At 38.5% G+C, this 26629-nt stretch overlaps 1 protein-coding gene across 1 annotated transcript in view; it reads left to right on the forward strand.

The window, feature by feature from the left end:
• The window catches only part of PRTG (protogenin), a 94824-nt gene that overhangs the window by 56710 nt on the left and 11485 nt on the right, over positions 1 to 26629 (forward strand). The window contains exons 12-15 of the mRNA XM_075763882.1: positions 19652 to 19747; positions 20298 to 20484; positions 22202 to 22329; positions 23093 to 23263. Of these exons, the coding sequence (XP_075619997.1) occupies positions 19652 to 19747; positions 20298 to 20484; positions 22202 to 22329; positions 23093 to 23263 (582 nt within the window). The remainder of the gene's footprint in view (positions 1 to 19651; positions 19748 to 20297; positions 20485 to 22201; positions 22330 to 23092; positions 23264 to 26629) is intronic.

Raw genomic sequence — 26629 nt, forward strand, 5'->3', positions numbered from 1 at the left:
CGACATCTTTCTCATTAAGAACTGCAAATGCTGTTATATTGAGAAGGAATACTGTAAGAGCATTACATGTGTTAATGAAGTTATTTCTGATAGCTAGGGCTATGATTTCACTTTTACCCCAGGTTTTGTTGGTGTCAAAATGTAGTTTCACATACTTGTATCTGAAAATTCTGGCATATCCAAAATTGTGTATGTAGGAGTTGATACTGCTTTTTGGTTCTAAGTTACTTATGGAAATTTAGCTCAGGATTCCCATACAAATTCAAGGAGCCAGGCATTCCTACAATTTTATGAAATGATGTGAGAGAAACACAGGTCGTCTTCCTCAACAATGATTTTTTTTTTTTTTTATTTCATAGTTGTCTGTTATCAAATGCCATTCAATAAAATATAACCTAGTATTACAGCTATACTTTATTTCTACTTGGGGTATTTTGTATCATATGAGACATTTGTAGTTAATGAAATGTTGATTTGAACAACCTACAGCTCTCTCTCAAAAAAAAAAAAAGATCAGAAATTAGTTCTTAATAAAGATCAACTAAAAGCTCGGTTTTCTTGCTTGGAAAACCAGGTGATAGCACTGTATGCTGTATATACTGTAGCTATTATATTTACATTGCTACATAGTGAAAAGTGTCTAATAGCTCAGTAGGTGACCAGGACAAATATTATCATTTATTTCCACTGTTTGCAGCTGGGTCAGTCTAGTGTTTACTCACGCTGATTACATCCTTAAACTAAACCTCTTATCTGTCAATTCTCCTGATTGTGTGTAACAGGCTTGCTGCTACTACTTACCAGCTAAAACACAAGGGATTTGCTGAGAGAAAGGAGGAGGAATTGGTCATATTGCACAGTAATAAAACCAAAAGCCCTAGAAGTAGACTGGGCATGTTTAAAAGCAACCTCTTCCTCAGCTAACTGTGACCTCTTTCTCTTTCACAGACATGACACTTTATGTATATTTGTACTTAACAGACCCGAGCTCTTGCCTAGTCCTAGTATGATAGTGCGCTTCTGCACGTCAATAAACAAGAGACACACATTCCTTGCTTCATAATCATGAAAGGCAGACCTGTCACCACTCTAAATGAGCCTGTCTTCCAAATGCAGACATGGCATATCTGCATATCATTTTTTTTCCTTGTTTTTTTCTTTCAGAGTTTAAAAGGGGAAGGCAAGAAACCCTTATAGATTAAAAGAGAGGAGGGAGGGGCTTTATTACCCTGTAACGTTTTTTTACCTGCAAAATATAAAAGCAAATGCTGCTTTGATGAGCTGTTACCCTTCTATATAAGGAACCATATTGCATTTTACAGGCTGCAAGTGTAAATAGAGATTAAACTGGGTTTTGTTCTGTTTAGTTGTTGGAATTTACAAACTTTCGCATCCTGTTTTGTTTCAAATGTATGTCAGTGCTAGTTATTTCTCTAGATATGTTTGTAGCAGAGAGCTCCTTTTAGGTTCAGATTTACTGTTCTTGCTAGTGCAAGAACTAGGTTGGGTGGCAGAGGCAGGGAAGGAATCAAACCTCTATTTTGCTGGTCCACGTGCAGCTTGATGTGTACCAGGACAAGCGAACAGGGAGTATCAGGAGGTTGCACAGTGCAAATAATATACTGAAATGAGGTGACCAGACAAACTCCTTTGCAGACTCACCCACTTAGTTCGTGCCTCCCTCATGGAAGAAAAATATTAAACTGCTCTGTTCAGATGAAAAATTGGTTCACTTAGGTCGTAAATTGAATTCTTACTGAGCAAAACTGAAGCTCGTGTTTAACTATGTGGCCCTTTGTTGGAGCTTATTGGCATGGCATCCATTACAACAACTGTGTCTTTGGCTCAGCTTTATTTAAGCACTCTTACACAGACTGAGTGGGAATCCTAGATAAATATCAGCTTGTTCTGAGCAGATTTACTGAGGAGAGGCCAGTTAACTATCAGCTGCTAATACTGCGTCCTTATTATGCAGTTCAAGTGCCACATCTGTAAAAATGTAGTGCCTTCCTTCCTGTGTAGTTCTCCAGTTATTTCTCTTGCACTGTGCACTATTGCAGAGTTGTATCATAATTACATATTTTCACTTAATTTTTGTTCTTAAAAAAAAAAGGATTACTTTGTCATGTATTCTTTCTGATAGCATTTAATTTTGCCTCTATTAAAGAAATTTATCAATTCTTTTTTTTAAAATCACATCACAGTTACTTCTGCCCATGTTTTTGGGTTTTTTTTGAAAGTAAATGTTTTCATACAGTCCATTTGTAATGGAAAGTTTTAATTAATGTTTAAAGTATTTGTCAATTTTAAATTACACCATCAAGCCTCTCAGTAGGTTACTGCTTCAGCCAGTAATCAACCTCAGTCGGCGCTGGAATACTGAAATCTGTAACATCCACATTAGCAGCATAACTGGTTTTGGTGTTGATTAAAATGTTACATATGACAGACACTTAGTAAGAGGAATCTTAGGCTTTCTGTGAATTAACTGCAGAGTCATGAAATAGCTCTCAATCTGATGGAAAATTATTAATTTGTCTACATGCTAAGCACTTAATCTTGGGTCAGAAAGATGTATTCTTGCTCTCCTTGCCAGTTAAGATCTTTCAGAAACAGGTAGATTGCGCGTTGGAAGGATTGCCTAATATATTTTTATGTAACCTTCTTGAACATGCTCTCTGAACTGTCCTGGTTTGAATCCATTTATCTGAGAAAATAGTCCTGACATCCTCATTTAAACATGCCTTGACTTCTGCAGTAATTCATTTTAACTTTCCAGGCTAGTGGCTCTTTAAAGAGGAAGGACATGGTGAGGGAGGAGATACCCAAGTGCAGAATAAAGATTGCATGTACTGTACTTCAAAAAACAAAACAGAGTGCTAAGACTAGTTAAGCCTGGCTCTCTAAAGAGATAGTGGGAGCTGTCAGGATGAGGGAAGTTTCATTATTTCACGGGACAATGCCTTGTAGCAATTTTAAAGGTAAAAATGTAAAGATACAGGCTTTACTAAGGCAACAGGCAAGATTACGTTCCATGGGCCCACTCCAGTAGGGAGGGAAGGTTGTTGCCTGTTTTTGAGAGACTTTCTGTCTCTTTATCAACTGTCCCCATAAATGAGTCAGATGTAGTTGTTTCAGGACATCAGACTAATTGTGTCAGAACCCGAAGAACTGGAATCAAGGGTGCTGCAAAGCCTTGGAAATAGGAGGGGGAGATTTTTTGCACTCTGGCGAGATAACTTGCCAGCCCATAGTAAAGCAAAATGTGTCGTCTTCAAAGTATTTAAAGGTAAAATTTTCAGTGGTGGGAAAGTGATTAGAATCTTGCAGGAAATGCTCTCTGCTGCTCTGTGTTCTCAGAGTAGAAATACCACCATTTAAAGCTAAACCTGTGTGGGAATTCAGTTGGGAAATTGTGTCATGTTGATTGAGTAACAGTTAGGATGTATGCAAATAGTGTTTCATTGTTCCTTTGCTGGAGCTGAAGGTTAAAATTTGCTTCATGAAAAAGACACATCGATCACTCTTTACATCAAGAAAGTTGCAAATTACTTTAAATAAAAATTTCAAAAGTTGCTTTTGAAATGTTTCTAAGTATTACAATGAATATGTAATAGTACACATTTTAATAGCTATAATGTAAAAGTGACCAATAAAGACAAACTTCTTGGAGGTGGAAATTAAGTTAAATGTGTACCCCTGTTTAAAGAGAAAATAGAGCAAGTAGTTAACAATGGCAGGAATGACCAGATAATTGCTCAAGTTTCTTAAATAAAACAACAAAATAAACCTAACAAAAAACCCCCCAACAACTATGTACATTCCTGCTATATAACCTTTTTTTAAATTTAAACAGAACTTTAAATACGGTGGTTGATTGGTTGGGGTTTGGTTTTCCCCTTTTTTCCTGAAATGAGAGGATTTGTCTCTGGGAGACAGCATTATTTAATTTGCTATTTATTGGGCTTCATTAGTAAAATACTTAAGTCCTGGATTGCAAAGAAACTGCTCCTTGGAGAAAGCTTAGAGAAAACTCCTGTTATAGGAAATTAAATCAACATTGTCCATTAATCATACTGCATGTCAACCCCCAGACCTCTCTTGATTGTTCTTGGTGAATGTGAGGAACCATTAGATGTGTGAGGTCCTTAAAGGTCTGAGTAAGTCAAAGGGGAAGAGTTTAAAAAAATGCCACCATTAGCACATGAAAGAGACTTCAGAGTGGACAGAAGAAAACATTTGCTGTACAGGGCTAGTTACATTTCTTAATTCCCCCTCCCTCCCCTTTTTAAAAAAATTATTTTCTTCCTTTGTTAAACAACACTCCAGATGTTGTGATCAAAATGTTAACTTAATTTCTCCTGAGGTTTTTTTCATTAACTTTTTTTGGGTCATGTTACCTCTTGTGATAGTTGTATGGGAAAGGTAATAGTAGGGGCTCTTGGCAAATTTTAGCGGTAAGTAAATGCATTTCTAAGCTAATATGTTTTCTGGAAGCTTTCCTGCCTTGAGTAGCACCTTGGTTATGTATTTGCCATGAAGGCATTATTGCTAACAGAAGCATTTTTCTATTTTGGGAAAAGATGCAATTGTGGAAAAGCCTATGTTGGTTTTTTTCAGGCTGCCTGGAGTCACACTTTTGTGGCAAATGAAGGGATGGTATGTGGGAAGTGGGGAAAAAAACAATCTTGTGTTGGAAGAAGCAGCTCTTGCTGTGAGACTTCTAAACTTGTGATTTTCTGCATCTGGTAAAAAAGTTTAGTAGAAATAAGTTTTGCATAAAAAGACTACTTTGACATTTACACTCACTTTCACAGTGTTTTTACCATTATCACAGATGAATATTGTGCCCTGACTCAAGCTGGTTATTGTTAGAAAAAATACCTGTTACTGCACGTGTTTGTAGAAGCTGGGACAGGGAAACACATTCTTGATCCCGTTTGGTGCATCAGTTAAAGACATGAGATTTCTGCCTTTTGTGTGTATCCAGTTGTGCATGCTGTGGCTCATTGTACAACTGACACATTTGTATATTCAGACAAAGGTGGAGACATCAAATATTGTATGCAAATACATCTTGAAAGTGTGGTCTGCGTATCAGATCCCAGGGCTTTTAAAAAGACAGTTGAACCAGAGATGTTTAGAAGCAGTAGGATAGGACGGTGTATATGGGGGAAAAGGCAGATGGGTAGATGTTGCACTACTGTGCCTTGTGTCCATTTACTCATCAGGTCCCCACTTTCTCCTTTGTATATTTAAGACGCAGGGAGGGATGTACTCACAGCCTGTTGCCTAGCTTTGTTGTGTCTATATTTGCATGTGTATATAGAAACTGTTGGGAGAAAAATAGGGTATCTTCTGGCTTCTTGATCCTCTCAGTCTAGTCCACTACTTCTCCATCAGAAGCATGCCTCTTAGTATATTAGTCCTTTGTATTAATTTTTATTTTCATGGTAATTGTTAACGTCGGCCTAACCTAGCCTTTTTTCTCTATTCGTGTATTTTGGTCGCCTTCTTACTGCTTCTCACCTGCCTTTATCTAATTTCTCTTAGTTTCCTATCAGTCCTTGTTGCCTCAGTGACAACTACTTGCCGTGGAAAACCCATAGCTCCCTAACAGTTATTTGTGCTGGAAAACTTTGCTCAGGGGTGGCTAGGATGTATTAAGTCTTTGTATGTTATCCAAGCAGAGTATACAGGTATGCATGGACTGTGATTAGAAGAGCACTGTCATATATGCAGTGATATCATCCCTCCTCTTGAGAAATGACAGCCAGATCATGCTTCCAGTCAACCCAATAAAACACCTGAAAAAAAGCACCAAAGCACAGTCAGGTTGTAGGATAGAAAAGCGAACTGCTTAGCATGATTCACAGTGCAGGCACGAGTCCGTGGTACTCTGGCTGGTCCAGCAGTGCCTACGCTTCCCTCTATGCTCAAGCCTCCCTGTTGGAAGATCTGCCTCTGAAGGTTCATCTTCCCCCTTGTTGAAGCCAGGAGTCATCTCCCCTGGGGGACCCCAGAGCCTGTGTTGTCCCTTGTGCCCCCGTGCAAGGCAGCTGAAGCGCGCTACCTGGAGCGGTGTGACAAAAATCCACTTCAGGCAGTTATTCAAATTTCCACTTTTATTTGCTATTTCTGCTAATAACACATGCTGCATTCTTCCAGCACTTTGCAATCATTCCAATGAGTTTCACAAGTGGATGAGTGTTCACTGCCCTATCTTACAAACTGGGTACCTGAAACATGAGGAAGAGAAAGGCCATTTTCATGGAGTCGCTCGAGTACTGATGGTTTAAACTGAGTGTGATGTGATATCCCTGAAATCAGTGACACAACTGAGCTGTAAATTTCCAGATTTCCAGCTTTGCATTCAGTCTATTAGATAACAGCTCCCCCTTGAGGGAAACTTCTTTTATTAATAAATTCATAACATGGCTATTCTGTCATCATAGTTTTTGTGTGGATAGATTTGAGGTTCACGATTTCACCAGGCTGCATAAGATGAAACAGACTCGTGGTGGCTGTGTTGTCTCCTAACCAGCTGGCCACAGCTGGGAACAGCGAGGTGGTTCTGCCAGTGGCTTGTTCCATCACCTTGGGATGTCACTTAGGTCTCAGTTCATCAAAGTGCAACTCTGAGCACAATAAAGTAGCAAAAGCTGGCACTTTTGGAAGAAAACACCTCACATTCCTTGTGTACCTGTCTGTGCTAATTTGTGCTGCTCCTCTCTGTGCCTGCGTTAACACTTGAGTGGTTGCACAGCCCTGAATGAAAAATAACTTGGCAAATGAAGGCAGTGGCAGGAGCGAGTGGCTGAAGGGTGAGGGGAAGCAGGCTGGCTTCTTTCAGTAGCAGTGTTGGCTAATGCTGGTTTAAAATGCTCATCAAACTGCAGGCTCAACTTAGCATTTGTAAAACTGAATTAATGATAGGAAACCCTTTTAATTGTACAAAGGAATATAGCTAGCTAAGAGTTAAGTAGCCGTGTGTTTATTTTACTTAAGTAATCAGTCAGTCAGACTGCTTTCCATTTTCTAAGTGTTGTATAAACTTCATATGCAGAGGAATTACATCAAGATAATTTTTTTCAATCAAGATAGTAATATACCTTGGATTTAAATCTTGAATGCATTAGGAAGGATAACAAAAATAACCTTGATTATGAGTAGTGTCCTAGTCTTTTACTATGTACCTTTCAGTTTGCTAATACAATGTTTGACATGTATTCAATGCTTGTTCTTCACAAAACTAAATAAAAAAATACAGCAGGTATGGCAAAAGATTTAAATTACAACTGTTAACTGTGGTCAAACGTATTGATGACAATAGCATTGCTTCCCATGAGAAGTTATTTTGTTTATTAAAAAAAAGTTAAAAAAAAAAAATTGAAGGAAAAATTTAAGCCAGACCAAATTCCCATGTATAGTAATTATGAAAATACTTTACACGCATAAAAAGTATTCTTGGAAAAAGGGACACAATCTGTGAAATTCTATTCCAGATTCTGCAAAGTTGTAATTTACTTTTCCATGTTGTTATTGCTGTTCTGTGCTATTCTGAACATCATTTGAAGTACAGTACTATTTACCTGGAGTAAGTAGTATTTACATTAAAAATGTCTTGTAATCCATTTCCAAGTAGGGGGGAAAATACTCTTTTGTCTTTACAAAACACCACAAAGTGTAAAAGAAACAGTAGGTGCTGTGTTGTCAGGCAGAAGAGCAAAAGATTTTCAGAAGTTTCAGGAAGCCTGAAATCTTTCAGGCTACCCTTCTTGTTTAGATGCTTCTTTGTATGACCGTGAAACAACATTTTTTTAGAAGGGTATTAATGTGCAGAACACAGTTCAGAGAATTACTCTGAGTAAAGGATTTAAGCTCCTGAGAATATTAGGTCCAAATTCAGATTGCATATGTTGACCCCTTTTACACTCACCTACAAGGTCTGTCTATGGTGCTTTCAAGAGTACTCTTCCAGAAATTTGCTCTTAATTAAATAGTCTTCAAATAAACCATTAACATCTATTTAACTAAAAGCAACAACAATGTTAATTTGCACAGCTGCTGCCACTGATAGAGACTGAGTAATCCTTCTGGTGAATTATCTTAGAAGAATAGAGTCCTGGCCTGGAAAGAGATGAACACAAGATGCCATTGAAATGTGGTTTTAAGTGGAATCAGTGTGGAGATGAAAAGTTAGTATAATTTTTACAGAGAAGCAAGTTCTCCTGGCCTCCTAGATGGGTATTTGTACCAAATTTAAGCTCACTGAAAGCATTCAGCAAGGAATATAAATATGTAGTATATCAGGTGTCATTGCCTGGTGACAAGCTGTCACTTACTGTGTTCTTTTAATAAACTTTCCTGTGCAAATTCCTACCACAAAACTTATTATGAATAGCTCATGTTAGTGTGCTATTGACTATAACAGCGGTATGCTTTAGAGCCAAGGATGTTGTAGGGTCCTGGTTACTTTTATTATCATTACAAATGCAAATTTTCTTTAGGGCATGTTTTAGAAGTCTGGGATGTGCTGCATGAAAATGTAAAGACTAAAAATAACACCACTGTGCCAGACCACTAGGGAGGTTGTTCAGCATAATCTAGATGTAATTAAAATGAATACCCTTGCTAAATGTCAAAGATATGCAACCAGTCAGGCTGTAGAGAATGAGGCATCTAGGAAGATAGTGAGGGAAAAGTAACAGACATGTTGATGTCTGGAAGGAGATACTGCAATGCATTTCATGGCTGAGGAAACAGAGACCTCATGCCACCACACATCAGGTGAGATTACCTGCTGAGCTAAGGCATTTGAGTTGAAGTCTTTACAAGTGCTATTAGCTGTCTTCTCTGCTTCCTGGTTTATTAGCCTCTGTAATTGGAAAATGTTTAGCATTATATGCTGAGTTTTCAATGCATACTTTGCATTAAAAGTAGTGTGCAAAGAGAGCTTGATGCCAGCCTTTTATTTTAAGCTTTTTTAATGCATCTGGATTTAACTTCAGCAAATGAAGTTTGAGACTTGTCATATTAGAAGCAGTAAATGTATATCAGACTAACTGGCAATCTGACAAATGTCAGCTTAGCAAATTCACTATAAAACTTGTCAGCCTTCTAGGTTAACTTGCCCCTCGACCCTGTATTCAACAAATGAGCACCTGATTTTGAGCTTCACTAAGCAGTTGCTTTATTTACATCTACCAAGTGTCTGTATAGTAATAGTCCAGTGCTCACACAACTGTGTGTGCTGGCCAGCCCATGGACACAGAGCATAGATTAGGCGTCTGGCTGTCTAGTAGGTGCACCACCACAACCTGGTGTCTGACAAATCAAAGAGAGTGCTGTGTGAGCGGGAGCACACATGGCCCTTGACACCTGCAATAACAGAATGTCCCACTGAAGTTTGGGCCCTAATTACAGATGCAGCTGCATATAAGCTATGTAGTCAGTATTTGCCTTATGAAAAATACAGTGGTGGTTTCTGCTTGCATATATTTTTGCTTGTTTTCCTGTCATGACTGACTTGTTTTCCATTTAGCAATGTGAATGTGTTTTAGTGCAATTCCTTGTTGCCCTCTGGAGGAGGAGAGAGCTTAGAGCGATAGTTAATTGCCCTACCTGAAACTCTGGCATGTTGCAGTCATGCTTGTGACAGCACAATTCCTAAAGCTTGAGATCTAAGAAGAGTCACCAGACCACAGATGGTTTTTACAATGAAACTGTGCACCTCCTAGAAAGTCACTGTGGTGCAAGTGATGATAGATAGTGTTTTCATTTTGCTGCACAAAAGGGTCAAAATGGCATGGGGAGTCCATGACAGACCAGCAGAAAATGTTGGTTCTGAAAGAAAATTTATTTCATAGCTTCGGGGGAAAGTTTGGGTGCTGCAAACAGATTTCCTTTGTCATTGTGTAAAAATGTGTTGTTTGTAAGGTGATGCTGGATGTCAGGCAGTCAGCGCGTGTGTATGCCAGAGCTTGGTACCTAAACAGATGTTAAACTAAACTTGGTAGAGTGCTTATTGCATTGTGTTTAGACGCATTTTCTGGAAGCGTTCCACACAGCCTGAAGGTCAGGAAATTGTTTGAACTTCCTTCCTCGCTGCAACCCAGAACTGTTGGTCTTCACTGGGGCAATCATCTTTTCAGTCTCTTCTATCTTATGGAAAAGAACCTTTTATAGCACACTACTGTTTTGAGGCATGGTTGTAGCAGCATTTGTGTGGGTTTGGTTTTTTTTTTTGGGTTTTTTTTTTCCTGACCCTCTACTGTAATGTTTGAATCACTGTTTTCTGTCACTCGTGCATGGGTCAGTTGCTGTATGTAAGGGAACCTGTTGTACAGAGTGGCACATCCTATTTGGACCACTGCGTGAATTCTCAGCAGACATATCTGTGTTAGTAACTGGGGTAATTAAGGCTCTGCCGGCTCCTTCGGACACTCTTTCCCTCCCCCCTCGCCCTCCCTTTCTTCTTCCAGAGATGGCCTCTCTACATAATTCCATTAAAGTGATTGTGCTCTGAGGGGTGGACTGAGGGGCAGTGCTCTCATCTTTCAAAGCAGGACCAGTGAGCTATGTGCTTTCCACTGGGCAGCAACAAAAGAAAAGGTCTCTCAGAAGAAAAGACGAGCACAAAAGATCAGAATTAGGTGTTTGTCCAGGCCTCTGGTATTGCTTTCAAGTTAGCTTTTGAGGGCTCACTTTGAAAACGGTGAGCCAGGCTAGTTAATGTAAGGGTGTCTGCTAGTTTGAGAGTGTGGTGTTAGAATAATACTGGAAGAGAGCTTTTTGCTTCTGCAATTTAACAGTTCTCTAAAGTGCAAGAGAAACACAGGGACTGACTGAAAACATTGCAGGCATAGTAGTAATGTTCTACGCCCATAAGGAAGTTGAGCAAACTTAAAATCCTTGAGATTTGCTTCACTTCTTGTAAAAAGATTAGAAACATTCAGATAGTTCTCCTGTTTCCATCAGGCTAAAATGCTGTATGCTGGGAATTTAGCCTGCCTCGCTAGACCTCCCCCCCCCTTTTTTTGTATAAAGCTGCTATTGCTGATGGTGGGCAGTAGGAGAGGTGATGTTTTTACTGCAAGGGGGTGTGAGGTGTTGTTTGTTCTGGGGCCCTCTAAGGGGATAGCACAAAGCTACAAAAGGGATACAGACCCTTTTCAGATTTAGACAAATAAGCGAGAGCCATCCAAAGCCGTGGAAAGCCAGCCGTTTAGCTGGATCAGTTCACATATGTCATATGTTCTAGTTTCTACCAAAATAAACTTTTACAATGTTGTACAAAGAACAAATTGCTTAGTTTCTACTTCAGTTATTTGGTTTGCAAAGGAAAACATGGTTACCACAGACAGTCTTTGTTCCATTTAACTGTTTAAAGTTAGTTACCTTTAAATTGAAAAAGAACCCATGAGATGTAAAATGTTGGCCATTTGTAACCTCTCAAACTATTTTAATCTGATATTAAAAAGTTGGCATTTAAACTGTGTGATCAATTGAAATTCCAACTCCTTTAAAAATATAAGTAATTAAATATTATTATCTGAAGCTAGTAATAACACTTAGAAATTACATATCCAGAGCCTCAACAAGATTTTAAAAAAAACATAATAGAACAGGATTGCTAAACTGTGTTTATTTGCTTAATCATATGTACTCTAGCAAGGTAAAAGGGCATTTTTTAGAAAAGAGAAATAAAATCTATTACTGAAAATCTGTGAGGGAATACCTATTTTTGAGAGGAACAGTCTTGAATACGTGTCATCCTTCTACTTTCCAACTTTATGTTGGAAAAATGTTTGGCTTGATTTGCTTCTCTCTGTCCTTTTTGTCTAGTATATTCGAAATGTATTTGCTTATTTTCCTAATAAGTTTCTGCTGTATTTACATTACTTTGCTTCAAAAGTACATTTTTAAGGATAGTATTTCTTAGGGCTCTTCCTTTCCCACCCTTCCCCCTTAATAATTCCCCTGGACCTCTGTTGCTTGGAGCAGACTTTGGCTAGCCCCGGATTCGATGTCAAAGGCCATGACCTGATGTCAGAGCAGCCCATGCTGCTGGCCTCCTCTTTGAATAATTATCTGGAGTTTATTGTGTTGAAGGGACGGGCTTGGGGGCAGCGCAGTCACCCTGGCAAACCAGACCAATGAGCTATCCAGCCGGACCACTACCCAACAATGGACCTGTAGGTTACACAAAAAATCCAGCAGCACAAAAGATTAAATTAAAAATGGACATTTGGCCACAGAAGTTTTGTTCTTAAAACAACTGTTTTTTCAGCCTTCTGAGTGTGGTGTGGTTTTGCTACCTTTAGTTGAAAGAAATAAAGTATTATTTAAAATTTTGTATGTAAGCTAGAATAAAACTGAAATACTTTTCTTATCCCCTTCCGCAGCTGTTAGAATTGCCATATTGGATGTAGCTTGAGAAGGTGTTTCTAGTTGCTGAACAACTCAGAGCATCAAGCCACTGAACTTTCTTGTTTTTTCTCTAGAAATTCTGTGCAATCCTAATTCTTTTAGAAACAAGAACAAAGCCCTCAATACTTTTATTTCTATCAATATTTTCCTTTTAAAGTGCTGAGAATGGAGATGTTCAAAACAGGTATGAAAGTATGTTCAGTATCCAGACTTAATGAGTCAACAGTAAATGACAGTAAAATGTCCATTTTCTCTGGGCTTCCTTATCTTTTCCTCTCCCCAAAGAGGACTTAAAAAGTCTGAAATCCAGATTGTGGAGTGCTGTCTCTTCTTATCACGACTGAATGAAAGGCTGCTGGATGCGGGCTCACTGTTCTGGAGGAGTGGAGGGAAAAAAAAAGTTCTTTCATGGTCTGACCTTGGATTCTTTCTTAATTTTATCTAGCCCTGACCTGTTGGCTCTGCTCTGGCTCCTTTCAAGGCCTTCAGAGCTTCACAAACATGCAGCAGCTGAAGGAAACAATGACAGGGCTTTTAGGGGTTGCAATATTACACTCTCCTGTAACCTTGGCTAAGTAGCCTGTAAACAGATGCTTTCTATGAAGCATTTGCCAGAAAGCCAAAATTTTGGCTGTGTTGATATCAGCAAACACAGCTCTGTAACACTCCTGATTTAGGACTCTTCATTTTGTATTCAGTATAAGCTTCAGCTGAATGAACGGTTACCCAGAGTGTCTCGTGTGTACGATGTCATTGAACCTGCTACAGGTTTTATACTTACCTTTAATGATATAAATTTACCTGGAATAGAAGAATTGTATGAAGAAAAATTATCAAAATTGGAATGGGATAAACACAGTTCGGTCTTTTGCAGAAAACTGATTGGAGGATGGTGTTAAAATGTGATCAGGACATATGCACTTCTGTGTATTCTTTTGAGAAGGCCAGATGGAATTATATCTGGATTAGGATTTCTCATCGGCTATGGTGTTAGTGTTGTGCTGCTTTAAGCTGAGAGGCTTTTAATTATGTAATAGAATGCATTGAGAATGGATTTTTTGTTGCATTGTGAATATGGAACTGACTTTATTGATCTTAGTAACTTTTCCTAAAAGTTCAGTCTGTAAAATCTTGGTCATTTAAGAATGAGGTAGTTGCATTAAAAAGTACTTCACCAGCTGCAAAATGATTAGAAGTGTATTTTTGGTTTTAGTTGTTTAACTGCTAATACAGGCATTTAATCTTTGATGCCTGTAGTTTTTCCAGCTGTGTTCATTGGAAGCGCATGAGGACACCATCTGGCAGTAATGAGGTATAACTCTACCAGATGGAACTAACCCACAGTGGTTGGAGAGATCTTCCTCTTCCTATGTCACCTTTATCACTAGGAAAATGTCTTCAAAACAGAGGAACTCTTTTTGAGAGTTCCAGCCCGCCCCCCCTTCTCCAAATACTGGTAGCTGTTGCAGCAGTCATGGTAGCAAAACCTAGCTTTTCAGTGGATAGATTTCAGACACCAGTAAGGGTCAACAGAAGCACCATTTATTCTATTGCGGGACACTGCCAGATTGTTTTATATGTTCTTTTGTGTGTTTGTCTCAATGTTTTAGAAGAATTAAGTTTGAGACAGTAGGTCAATGGAATTCCGTGGAATACACCAACATATACTAAAACTATTTCTGGCATGAGAAGGTATCAACTCTCTAGTTGCTTTTGCCTAACATTGTGTATGTATTTACTAGATCATTTATATTTTCCTAAGCTTTGAAAACTGGGTTCTGTATGTTTAATAAATATATATAATTTGAACATATTCAAATCTTAAGTTTTGGAAAAGAAAATGGGAAAATCTGAATGACTATTTCTGACTGACAACTGCTTTGTAGTAGCAACTTCTCCCCTTACTGAAAGAGAAACGGAAGATTTACATAGAAGCAAGGCTGATGGCAGTAGTAAAGAATACTGAATAACTTGGAGCTGGTGCAATAAAATGTGAATGTTCCAATGAACTGTAGAGCAATAGAACTGCTAATAAAGTCTCAAATTTTGCAGTTTCTCTCACTTTCTTGTGTCCAGACAGATAAGCAGCTGTGGTTCTTCCTCCATGCTGGGAAATGAAATGACTTGTCACAAAACCAGGGTTGGAACATCTGAGTGCCCTGTAGTATTTTTCTTGAATTGTTTTTTTACAGCATTAACGCTAGTAACCGCTATGAGCTTCCTATTTGCTTTCTGAGAAGCTGAACATAATCTCTAAGATTATATCTCAAGGATGTAGTAAAACAGTAAAATACACAAGTAAATCATTGTCATCCATACTCTTACCAGGCTTCAGCTACTGTAATGTTTAATGGTTTTTCCAAGTTACAATCCATGTTTTAAACAATAGTTCAACTTAATTTTTTTGCTCATATTTTTGCAGTATTTAGCTTTGCTGTAGTTTTACTATAGGGTGTAGAACCTATCCATAGACTCAGAAAACAGAGAAGGCTCTCCCATGTGTCTTGCTGCTGAAAGCCCTATCAGGGTTGAATCTGCAGGGCTCACTGCTGATTTTTATGGTAGAGTGAATGACAGGATATGGGATTCCAGAGGAGTATCACCAGGGAGCAATGACATACCTACAAAAACCGCCACAGGAAAATGATGCTGATCCTACATAAATAGTAAACCAGTGATTTTTGCGACAGTATCTGTTTTGATAATTTGAAATCAATATTAGGGATATTTAGGTTTTTCCTACTCTTATTTTATAGAAGTATTATTACTAGAGGTGAAATTTGTGCCTGCGGTTGAACTAGTATTCACGTGCTTTTAATACTGACAGGGTTTGGTGATATAAAAAGGGTGTGTGAGGCAGATCCTTTGTTCTTTGTGAAGCTTTGCCAGCTTATCACATCCAGCCTATAATGTCTTTTAAAAGACAGTCTCTGTGTACTCCAGAGGCACTCTTGTAATAAAATTTATGAACTAGTTCTAGCACGTTTATATCAACATCAGTGCCAGCCTCTTGATTTGTACAGTGTAGTTTTTGTGTCCTTTCTACCAGCTGATTTAAGTAATAACAATAAAAATGCCTACTAAAAAGCTGTAGCCTTTAGTGCAGCAGCACTAAAAAAACTAAACGAAAACAAACCACATTCAACAGAAACTAACTTTAAAGAATTCAGCCAGTTGCTAAATATGCTACAAAATTGTTCCTCTTCACTTTTAGGACTGGGAACAAGCCTTCAACCACTACACAAATGCTGGCAATTGCAAGAGAATTAATTGAAATGACTCAGTGTTACCAGGCTGTTCAGAGAAATTTTGAAAATGCAGAGGTGAAATCTTGATGGGAGGTTTTTTTACTTAAACTGAATTTATGTGTTGAACGGGCTGAGTAAATCACTGCACCTAATTTGCTTCTGAATAGCAGTGATCTGTGGAAGGATGTGTTACTCTTGGGTCTGTTATGAGCATGACTGATGGCCTCAATACTCACTTCCCTGATTTCTGAGCCTCTTGAGCCTCCTGTTGCTGTATAATGTGCATGGATGGCATACACTAAATTTGAGACTGCCAGCCCCCCAGGTGGCCATGCTATCCCCAATCTTTTATCAATGATTTATGGGTAAACTGTTCAGGGTACCTATGCTGGTTAAAGATAAGAAAGCTCCTGCAGTCTGTTTTCTCTCTAAGGATATGTCTGGCTTTCAATGTTTGATCCAGCTGATGAACAGATGAAAGTGTTTATGCCAAGTTTGTACTGGGGTTGCTATTGAGGAGTAAATCACATCATAAATCCGCAAACAAAACTAACAATTGTTAAAAATATTCTAAACAGAGGCTACTTCAGACAAAATAATATTTCCCACCACTTCCTAAAACAAATAGTGTGCAAGTGTCTGTTGGAACTGGAGGCAGATCTTTGACTATTGGTTATCTTGGTTTGCATACGGTGACGCTATGATCACCACAGAACAGCATCTCAGCAAGTACTTTGCATTGGTCTTTGCTAATGGTATACATGTAATCTGTGAAGCAAGTTTCACATCAATTTCTTTCGCTGCTGAGTATGCTGTCTTTTAAATTCTTTTATATTCTCCTTTTTAGATTACTATAACATTTAGGCTTTTCTAGGCCACTACATAATGCAGCCTTTATCAGTTGCTGTTTCAATTACAGACAGCAGATGGTTTTTTAACCATAGAAGCAGTAATGTGTGAGTGCTTAAAAATTCTGACATCGCTTTGGGGTTGAACTAGCTTTGCTACCAGTTGAACCATGATGTCCTGAAGTGGGAAATAACCTGGGTTTTTAGATGGCAGAGTCTAGTTGAGAGACTTTATTTTTAAACAGGTTCTTCTATAGAAAAACAATTCTTTTTGAAACTTCCTGCATTACACAAGAGTAAGATGAATGGTGTTCAACATTGTGCTTTTTCTAAATGTGGAGTGTTAAAGAAACTTTAAGATTAAAAAAAAAATCTGTTTTTCTCAGACATTTGAATTTTTTTTTTGGTGGGAGTTAGATTTTTGCCTTTCTTCCACATTCCATTATTATTCTTCTCCTCCCCAATCAAGTGTTAATGAGGAATTCAGGGTGGTGGGTTTTTTTGAAAACTTTTTTTTAGAGAGAAAAAAAAAAAGGCAATGAGGATAAACAGACCTCACAGGCTCTTCATTCAGCTCAGCAGGGCACTAGACCTTAGCTATTCTTCATTTCACAGTGAAGATGATCAGTTCTGGGTGACCACTTTCAAAGGGCACAGAGTTTTTGAAGGTGCTCGGCAGGATGATAAATTGTGGTGTCTGTCATCCTGTGTCTTGCGGAAATGCAGCAGGGGTCTCTTCTGCAGGAACTTGTAAAGAAAAAGATAGACTGTGACACTTGGCCAGCTGGATGCTGCCTGTTTACGTGGAATCTGTTCAAGGGTCTGCTAAATAGTACCTGAATTCAAGTTTTGTCTAACAATGGATGGGAGAATTGATTATTAGAACAAAGCACAATCCCAATGAGATATTAAAGATGTCTCGATGGCCCCTCTTTTGAATTTTGACTTTATTTTTTAATATTTCATTTATGTGCTAAATATATGTGTTCCTACCAGAAGTTAAGAAGCCTGGGAAGGTACATATTTCTGCTTTTCTGAGATACATGCTGTAATTCGCTCAAGAAGTCGCTATAACTTGATTTTGGTGTATTCAAATCACTTGGTATTTTTAAAGTGCAGTTATCCTTTTAGTTGGACTCAGTGTTTTTAAATGCACCTTTCCTTCACATGTCTTTTGGGTTTTTTTACAGATTTTTAAGAGATTGCAATGATTTGTATATAATATCTTACTATCTTTCTGAATTTTCAATATTAAAATTCCATATTTTCTTTTTATCACATACTTAAGATTATTCTGTGTGTGTCCATCTCCTCCTTTTCTCTGATTAATGTGTTGGCTAGAACAACTGACATCCTCTGTTGTTAAAGTGATATTGTAAATTTTGAAAAAAAAACAACTTCAAAGCAAATGAGAATTTTACTGTAGTTTAAAAAACAAAACCTCATTTTTTACTTTTTTTAATTTTTATTGTTTACTTGTGATGTGAGAGTCTTATTTGAAAAATAGGAATGGGCTCCTCTTGCCAATTCTACTGTTAATGTTAAACACATCACAGAAATACTTTAATCCACATTTAAGAGCCCCTTTTCCTTTATACCTATATTTAGATTTTGGTAAAATAGTCTTTGAAAGATAAAAATATATAGAGATGTAAACTCTACCTAGCGATATCTCCTTTAAAGCACAAAAAGTTTGTCTATTTCAAAATAAATATGAAAAGATTTTTACAAAATGCATTATGGTGAGTTACTATGCCATCTTTATGGAACCATCAAATCAAGTTGTTAAGATTGTATTGCTGGTGCAGAGACTGCAGAGGGAGCTAACGATCTGATGTAAACAAAAGTCCTATTTGTGGTGAAGAAATGTCAGGGATTTCTGTTCCTGTTTATTTCGTGACAGAGGCCATGTCAAATCTCAGCTAAAATGAGAAAGAGGAGAACTTATTTTGAGAAGGGATAATATTATGGTATTTTAGGGCAAGGAAAAAAGACATAAACAAGATCAGTACAGTTGCATAACATTTGTCTAGACCTTCTGAAAAAACCTTCATAGAAAGAAATAGGTTCATGACAAGAGAAGAGAAACATGTCCTAATATCTACATCAGTACTGCGCTGAAGCGTAGCTGAACCCAGAAGAGCTCGTATGTACTAGTAGCAAGCGCTGCCACCTTGCAAATCATCATTGCATGGAAGGGATTTGTTGCAAATGCCATCGCAAGGGAGTACGCTGCAGAGCAGCAGTGCAGCCATCCCGGTGGTCTGCACTCTTAACCACCTGCGGGTACCCCGCACCATCTCCACTTACAGAAGGCTCGAGGCCCCTTCCTAACTCATTTCTCTGTAGTAATTTTTCACTTGGATCAAGGCCAGCGTATCCCTAACAGAGAAGCAGCAAACTGCAATATGCAATATGGGTACCCAAAGACGTTGCTAGAAGAAAGGGAAATAGGGGAACCCTTCAGGCTAGAAACAGTGATCCTCTAAGAACACCAGAACCAGCTTTCGAGAAAACACGTGGAAGTGAAAGTTGTGAGTCAAAGGCATTATTAACAATTTCTGTTGTTTCACAGCGTATCTATTTCCTCTAGGAACCTAGAACCAACACATCTCCCCTTTCTTTGCTGGGTCCTGTCTTCCTGCCTTTGCTTTGATTACTCTGCTTCATTACAGCCTGCTTATCCAGAAATAAATGTTGGTTTCTGTGGTTCTCATGCTATTTGTTTTAACAAATCATTATTATAGACTGAAAGCACTTTCAATATGCTGAATAATACTATGAAATCTAGCTCTGTAGCTGTGAAGGTGTGATTTTGTTACAGATAGAAATGTGGTACTTATCCTACTCCTGCTGATTTCTGTTACAAACTTCTGTTTCAGGCTATTGGAAACAAGACTGGGAGATATGTGACTCATTGTAGTGCAATGTGGGTAACAATTCAGGGAAATTTGCAGGGCTGGAGAAAAATCAGGCTTCCAGGCATCCAGCCCATTCATCAGTCTGCTGATTGCAGCAGACAAGTTTTGAACCAAACTTGCAGGAGAATCAAGTTATCTGTAGAAGTCTGAAAATCCTTATTTTTTTTGCTTGAGTCTAACAGTTCCTTTTCTCTTCGTGCAGATCCTAGAAGAAAGTATCATGTAAGGCTGCTGGCGTACAACAGTATGGAAGAAGGTTACCAGGCAGACCAAACAGTCAGCACTCCAGGATGTGTCTGTAAGTGTTGTAGGTGCATGAAGAATTTATTAAGAGCTGAGCTGTTTCAAGGTCCCAGCAGCTCTGTGGTTTTAACCTATAAATAATCAATTAATTCTGTGTAAAACAGAGAACCAGAAATATCATATCTGCGACAAATACTATCCTAGTCATCCTGCAACTGAGACAGTCTCCTGTGTTTATGTACTGCAGCTGAGGAAACAAGATAGCTACCAAGCACATTTTGCTTCCCTCTTGGATTGTCTGCATCATCTAACCAGTGACGTATCATGTATCTTATGAGAGATTTATTTCTCTCCCTTCTCCATGTTTATAGTTTTTATTTTGTTTTTGACTTAAACAAGTGGGACTACAGAAGTAATATGTGACATGTATTGGGCTGGGAGAGATCCTTAATAGCTTGAACCAGATTCTCGAGTCTGAATACCAGGTAGTGCTGAGTAGGGACAGATTTGAATCTAAACCTGTGGGCTCAGACCTGTCTCTTAATCTTACCAGTATCTGTATACAGTTCATTAAATAATTCTTGCTCCTTTTTTGTTTTAAACAGCTGTCCGTGATCGCATGGTGCCGCCACCACCACCCCCTCACCACCTCTATGCCAAAGCTAACACTTCATCTTCTATCTACCTTCACTGGGGAAAGCCTGCCTTTACATCTGCGCAAGTCATTAACTACACAATCCGCTGCAACCCAGTGGGGCTGCAGAATGCTTCTCTGGTTCTATACCTTCAAACGTAAGTGCAGCGCTACTAATGAGTCTTGGTTTCCCATTTCCAGATCCTTCCCACTCAGTGTCTACCCTTCCTGCCCTCTCTTAATTGCCTCTTTACTGTAACAACTTCTGTTTCCCTCAGAGGACTGTGTGTTTTGCCCAGTTCTGTTTCTTGGGTTATTTAAGATGTGTTTGTAGAACAGCTTCTCTATCTGTCATCCTTGTGATAGATCCCTGGACGAGCTCTTGAATTTTTAATGGCTTTTTAGCTAAGTTGAATTTAATTTTAAGCTCTTCTTCAATCAAACAAAAAAGATTACCTATTTTATAGGTAGCTTGTCTGGGCAAAGATGGGACTTAGCCCAGTGTCTGATTTTAAAACTGGAAACAAGAATTTCTGAGTTTTGAAGGGTTGAGCATATTATTGTGGGAAAGTCACGTTCCTGTGTGTGTGGCACCCTGCCAGGAGAGGCTGAGCAGGAACTACAGCTTACTTTTCAAAGAAGCAATGCATGAGCCGCAGAATGGCAGAACAGGGAAGAAATTCTGCCTGGGCTTGGTGTTCAACTCTCTGCCCAGGTGGTATGGGAGCAGAAGACTTAGCTCCATTGTGAGTGCATATGCTGGGGGCCTTGGTGCTGTTGAGGGAATGCAAGTGTTCGTAGCTCCCTCAATACTTAGGTTTACTCAAGCCTTCTAAATAAGAAAAATGCTGTCTTAAAAGATAGTTTCCATCCTAATATTGATGGTTTTCTCTTCAAAGAACACATCCCCTGCTGTATAACTCCTGACTTAACGATTAGACACATTATAATCACCATGTAAAATTCTCAGTGTCGATATGGAGCATAGCAGTGAATGCTACTTTTTGTATAGGATGAAATTATTGCAAATATTGGTGGCTGCCTTTGCAGTATGGAAGATGAAAATACTAAATGAGATTTAATAAAGCAATGTCTGTAGAGTAACACCATTTTAAATTGAGATTTAATCTTGACTTAGGTATTACCACCCAGAATTAACCCTGGTGTATATGAAAGACTTTCTTCTGCCTTCCCCCCAACCCCCCGAATCAAAATAAAGCAGAATGTCTACAACTGACTTTGTGATCAAATAGTAAATTGCCATATTACAATAAATAGAATCGATTTTACAATTGATAAATTACCAAATATGACTACAAGATAAGTAGGGAACATGCATATTCCACAGAGATCCCCTAAACAGGAGGTGATAGAGGTCATAAGTGGAAGGGGAAGCTGCACATATAGCCTATGTCTATTCTGTGAACTGAGAAGCAGATCCAGGAACAGCTGATGGAGCCAAGAGCACATCCCTTTTCAGCTGCGGTGCTGGTTGTAGTTTAAGTGTTACTCCAGCTTGAAGCATAGCATCCTGTGGACGAATGGGGAAAGAGCTGAGGTTGGGATACCTACTGGAGATCTGGTATAATATTCTTGGACCTGCTTGTGCATCACCCGTCCAAACAACCTTTATAAAAACTTGAGCTCAAGTCAACTGGCAGCAGACATAAGATCCTCCAGGGAGCTCCACGGTTAGTACAATTAGATTTTCAGATAGACAGCACAGATGGACCATGTGTCTGGACTTGAACTGGTTTGTCTTGTGTTGAACTGACAGTGAGAATCTACTTACAGCGACTAAGAGATATCATTTGAGTTTGGGATCTTCGAGCTAACTGCTGCTGTTAAATTTATTTTATTCCTTCATCTGTACAGGTCAGAGACTCACATGTTAGTTCAAGGTCTTGAGCCAAAAACCATGTATGAATTTGCAGTTCGGCTGCATGTGGACCAGCTCTCCAGTCCCTGGAGTCCAGTAGTCTACCATACTACCCTTCCAGAAGGTAAGGCACTGGGAGAGGACCACGTGGTTCTAAAAAGAAAGCTCTGTAAACCAAATGGCCTGAAAAATTGCTTACTAATTTTAAGCTGTCTGTAGGAGAGAGAGAAATACTTTCCCCTGAGATACAGATACTGATCTTCTTGCTGAGAGAGAGAAAAATGCTGTCAGGAAAATCCGTGTTTTCGAACTGTGAAATTCTTTCTCAAAATCTACCTAAAATCAGCAATGATTTGTATATAAAATGTGATATACTTACACCATTAGCAACCACTGAATGGAAATAGCTTGAATAAAAAAAAAAAAAATGTATTGAAGAGGCATGGTTGATTCATAGGCATTATGAGAATATATTTTAAAACCTGGAAATTTTAGAAACTAAGAATATTACCCATCTACTGCCCTAGCTGCTGGTTTGCTTTTTTGTCAGCTTGGTCAGTGAAAATCAAACACTTTAGTTTCATGTTCTCAGCATTGCAATGCTTGGGATGTACCTGTTCACAGGGTAATGATGTGGGGTTTTGTCATTAACTGTTTCCTTCTAGAGTTGAAGGAAAAATATGAAATTTTCTTTTACAAAATCTAAGCTATTGACCAGATCAGAGTTAACAGGAGAGTTTCTCTTGAGGAGCAGTGAGTATGTGTTTGTTTAGATGTTGTTTGTCTGGGATGTAGCAGTAGCCATTAGGTCTGCACATCAGTTTCTGAGCAATTTAATTGCATGTAAATTAGGTTAGCCTAATAGCATTGTGTTACTGTTCTCACAGCACCATCTGGCCCTCCAGTAGGAGTGAAGGTGACTTTGATAGAGGATGATACTGCTTTGGTTTCCTGGAAGCCACCTGATGGTCCTGAAACAGTTGTTACAAGATACACTATCCTCTATGCATCTAGGAAGTCTTGGATTGCTGGGGAATGGCAAGTGTTGCACAGAGAAGGTAAACGAAAATCATAAACCAGTGCACTGGACAAACAATGATACTACTTATACGATGCTTTGTTACTTTCAGCTCCCTTGGACTACAATAAGAAAGAAATTCACATAAATGTTCTCATGGAAGTTGTAATTAGTTTAGAATTAGTCCCGTGGTTGTGATGAAAATGTATTAAAAGCCAATTAACACTCAGAAGGTGAGGGGGGAGGGCATGTGAACCAAAATGTCTCCTAAGTCCAGTTACATCCATCTTAGTTCTGTTATAACCATGATTGTGATGGTTTCATTTTGTAAATGCACTCTTTCAAATCTGAAGTCTCAGAGATGCCTTGCTCTCTAGAAATAAATTTATAAATGTGGCTGTGTGGTTTATATGTTTCTTTCGATCACTGCCAATCCAGTTAGCTCACTTTGCTTAATGAACTTTCCCCTGCTCCCAGTAAATTGCTCTGCAAGTTCATTTTAGCTCTCTGGCTGAATTGTACTGCTGAGCCCCAGCTAGCTAATCTAACACTAATTCACGTATGGTGATATGAACTGTAGTCACACCTTTGTGATTAGATGTAGATACAGTCTAAATTTTTATAGGCACTTTCCAGAATACTACTACGATTTGAAGAGCTGTATCAAGACCAGATTTCTACTACAGCCAGAAAAGAAGAAAAAGGCATTTACTGTTCAGTTGGTATTTAAAATAGGCAGAGGCAGTTCTGAATAGATAATGTTCTAATAATACATTAAACCAGAGAGGGAAGCTCGGTGTTACAGAGTAAAGTCATGTGCTTGAGTAGTTTATTTAAGAGGATTGCCTGGGAAGAGTTACTATTTTGTTGTTCTGTCTTGTTTCACGGCTGAAAGCTTAGTTGTCAGCAGAGAGTGAGGCTTTAAATTTTCTGTGGAGAAAATTCATAAAACTTAGTGAGTGAAACAATTTGTTTCGCCATCAGAGTGAGCAAGCTGCTTTAGTTCAAAGATGATGGTTTTCCTTTGTGCTGCTCCTGAAGAGAGGACGAAGGACCAACAGCCATTTTGAAAGGTGGCAATGCCGCTTTGTCTTTGCTGGGGCAGAAAGGCATTTGTCAGGCTGGCCTCAAATAGAATGCTCAGCTCTGAAGAGTAATGGTGAAATTACTGTTAATCTTAAGCAAAATTTTTGAAAAATAACTAGTCTCAGAAATATCAATGAGGTCTAACTACAGGGGGAACATTGAGCCCATGTTTTTTTGCTATTGAAATTGTTCAAAGAAACAGTGATATAAAGTTGTCCCATTAAATTGTTGAAAGAAACAGTGATGTAAAGTTGTAATATTAAAGGACAAATTTAATATTAATTTTTTCTCACTAAAAACCCCCGTGGATTTAAATTCACCGAGAGCTTATATTGGAAGAATAAATCTTGTCATTCTGGTGACGATATGCTGTATTTGTTGTACGCAGCAAAGTGGCTAAATTGCTTTCAAGTATATACTTCAGCTCAGCCATGACTGTGAAACTGAACAGCATCCCAAATAGTATTTTACCATAGATATTTTGGATGAGGGTATGGCAATAACTAAACATTTTCATGTGTTCCCATAGTGAAAGTATTGGAGGGAATGAGCAAATGGATAGCTATAAATCTCAGCGTATTACTATGTCCATCAATGTTAGAGTCACTAATTTTGTATTTTGACAGATGTATTAGGGTTTGAGGCATGGCATGGAACTCTGGCATCTTGACACGTTAGGACAATCTGTAATGCTCTTAGTTAAAGTACAGTTGAAAAGGCCTGTGGAAGAAAATGTGTATGTAGAGGTAAAATTGGGCAAATACTGTGATAGTCCTGTGACAGTCCTTTCATAGGTGATTTGAGGTAGAAGCAGGGTTTGGGGGTTTTAATGCATTTATTCTGATAAGATCAGCTAACACTATGCAATAGCATTGTTTTGTCTTGGTACTAACCTTCTTCTGCAGAAGATTTTTGAAATCTTAACCCCATTCCTTTCCCATACCTTGAAAGACATGGCCCCAAATAAAAAGATTTAAAAAACCCCACCAAACCAAAACAAAAAACCACAAACCAACCCTACCACCTATAAAAGTTCTAGCATGGGCTTTAGGTTATGCCTAAAGTTGGTGTTATGTCTAACAATCCACCAACTTAAAAAACAAAACCCTCTAATTTGACTGAGCTTGTGCTAGCCATGGCAGAATTAGAAAATATAGCTGCAGTTTGTTGCTGATTCGTGATGTGAGTTATCTTCCAGCCACCTCCCCCCTCTTCCTAGTTCTCTTCAAGTGGATCAGAAGTTACAGCCTTTACACACTTGGCGTGCAGTAAATCAGTACAAAGCGCTTACTTGCTTTGGCAATGCAGCAGATTTGAAAGGAGCTGGTGGGAAAGAGCCTGTAATATTGAAACGTGACCTTTCGCCCTTGCTGGTGCTAAATATTACAGCTCCTTTGGTTACAGATACCTCACATTTTACTTCAAATGCTTTCAGCTAATGGGTGTTTTTTATGGAAGAGCTGAAATAGCTTTTGAAGTAGCTTCCCGTTTGCCAAATGTATAATCTTTTCTGTCAACAAAATAACCTTACATTTTATATGCTCCCATGATACTATAAATTCTGACTTCTGAAACTGATTTGAAAGGTTGAAATTTAGACTTAAGTCTGAGAAAGTGAATGGAATATGTGAAAGAGAACAAGGGATAGATTTGGTTCTGTAACTGCCACTATTTAGGGAAAGAAAAGCTATATATTTCTATGGTAAGAAGAAACATGGGCATTTGAGAAAGGAATTGGAATTTTAAGCAGCAGTCTGCAGTCCCTGGACAGGCAAAGCTCTCATTGACTTTGATAGGAGTTTTGCCGTCTGAGGACGATGCAAGTGAATCCTATTTATGTTCTTAATCTGTTTTTCCTGCCTTCGGGGACTTTAGGAAATGAATCCTTAGCATGTGAGAGAGACATTTTCTGTAATATTTTTAGCAGCACAGCTTAGATGCACAGTAATCAAGGAAGCCTACACAGGTCTAAATAGGATTTAATTTTATTTTAAAAGTGTGGTGTGGTGTAATGTACTTTTCCAAATCTGTCCTGTTCATTTTACCAACTAGACTGAAATTTGATAAACTGAACCTGAATTATTTTGTTATGATAATTTTCTTTCACATTCATGGTACAGTGGATCTAGGAGGGGCACACAGGTTAGTGTGTGAGAGAGGTCTATCATTCTGCTTTCTGTGCCTGAAAGTCTAGTTAATGCTTGGAGTGTCTCCTCACAGATATGATCACAACATAAACACTATCACACTAAAATGCAGCTAGCACTAGGTTTAGGATTGGTATGCTGTGTATCGTAGCCAATACTTGACTCTTGGTTTT

The sequence above is a fragment of the Balearica regulorum genome, chromosome 12 (genome assembly GCF_011004875.1).
Source record: "Balearica regulorum gibbericeps isolate bBalReg1 chromosome 12, bBalReg1.pri, whole genome shotgun sequence".
NCBI classification, from domain to species: domain Eukaryota; kingdom Metazoa; phylum Chordata; class Aves; order Gruiformes; family Gruidae; genus Balearica; species Balearica regulorum.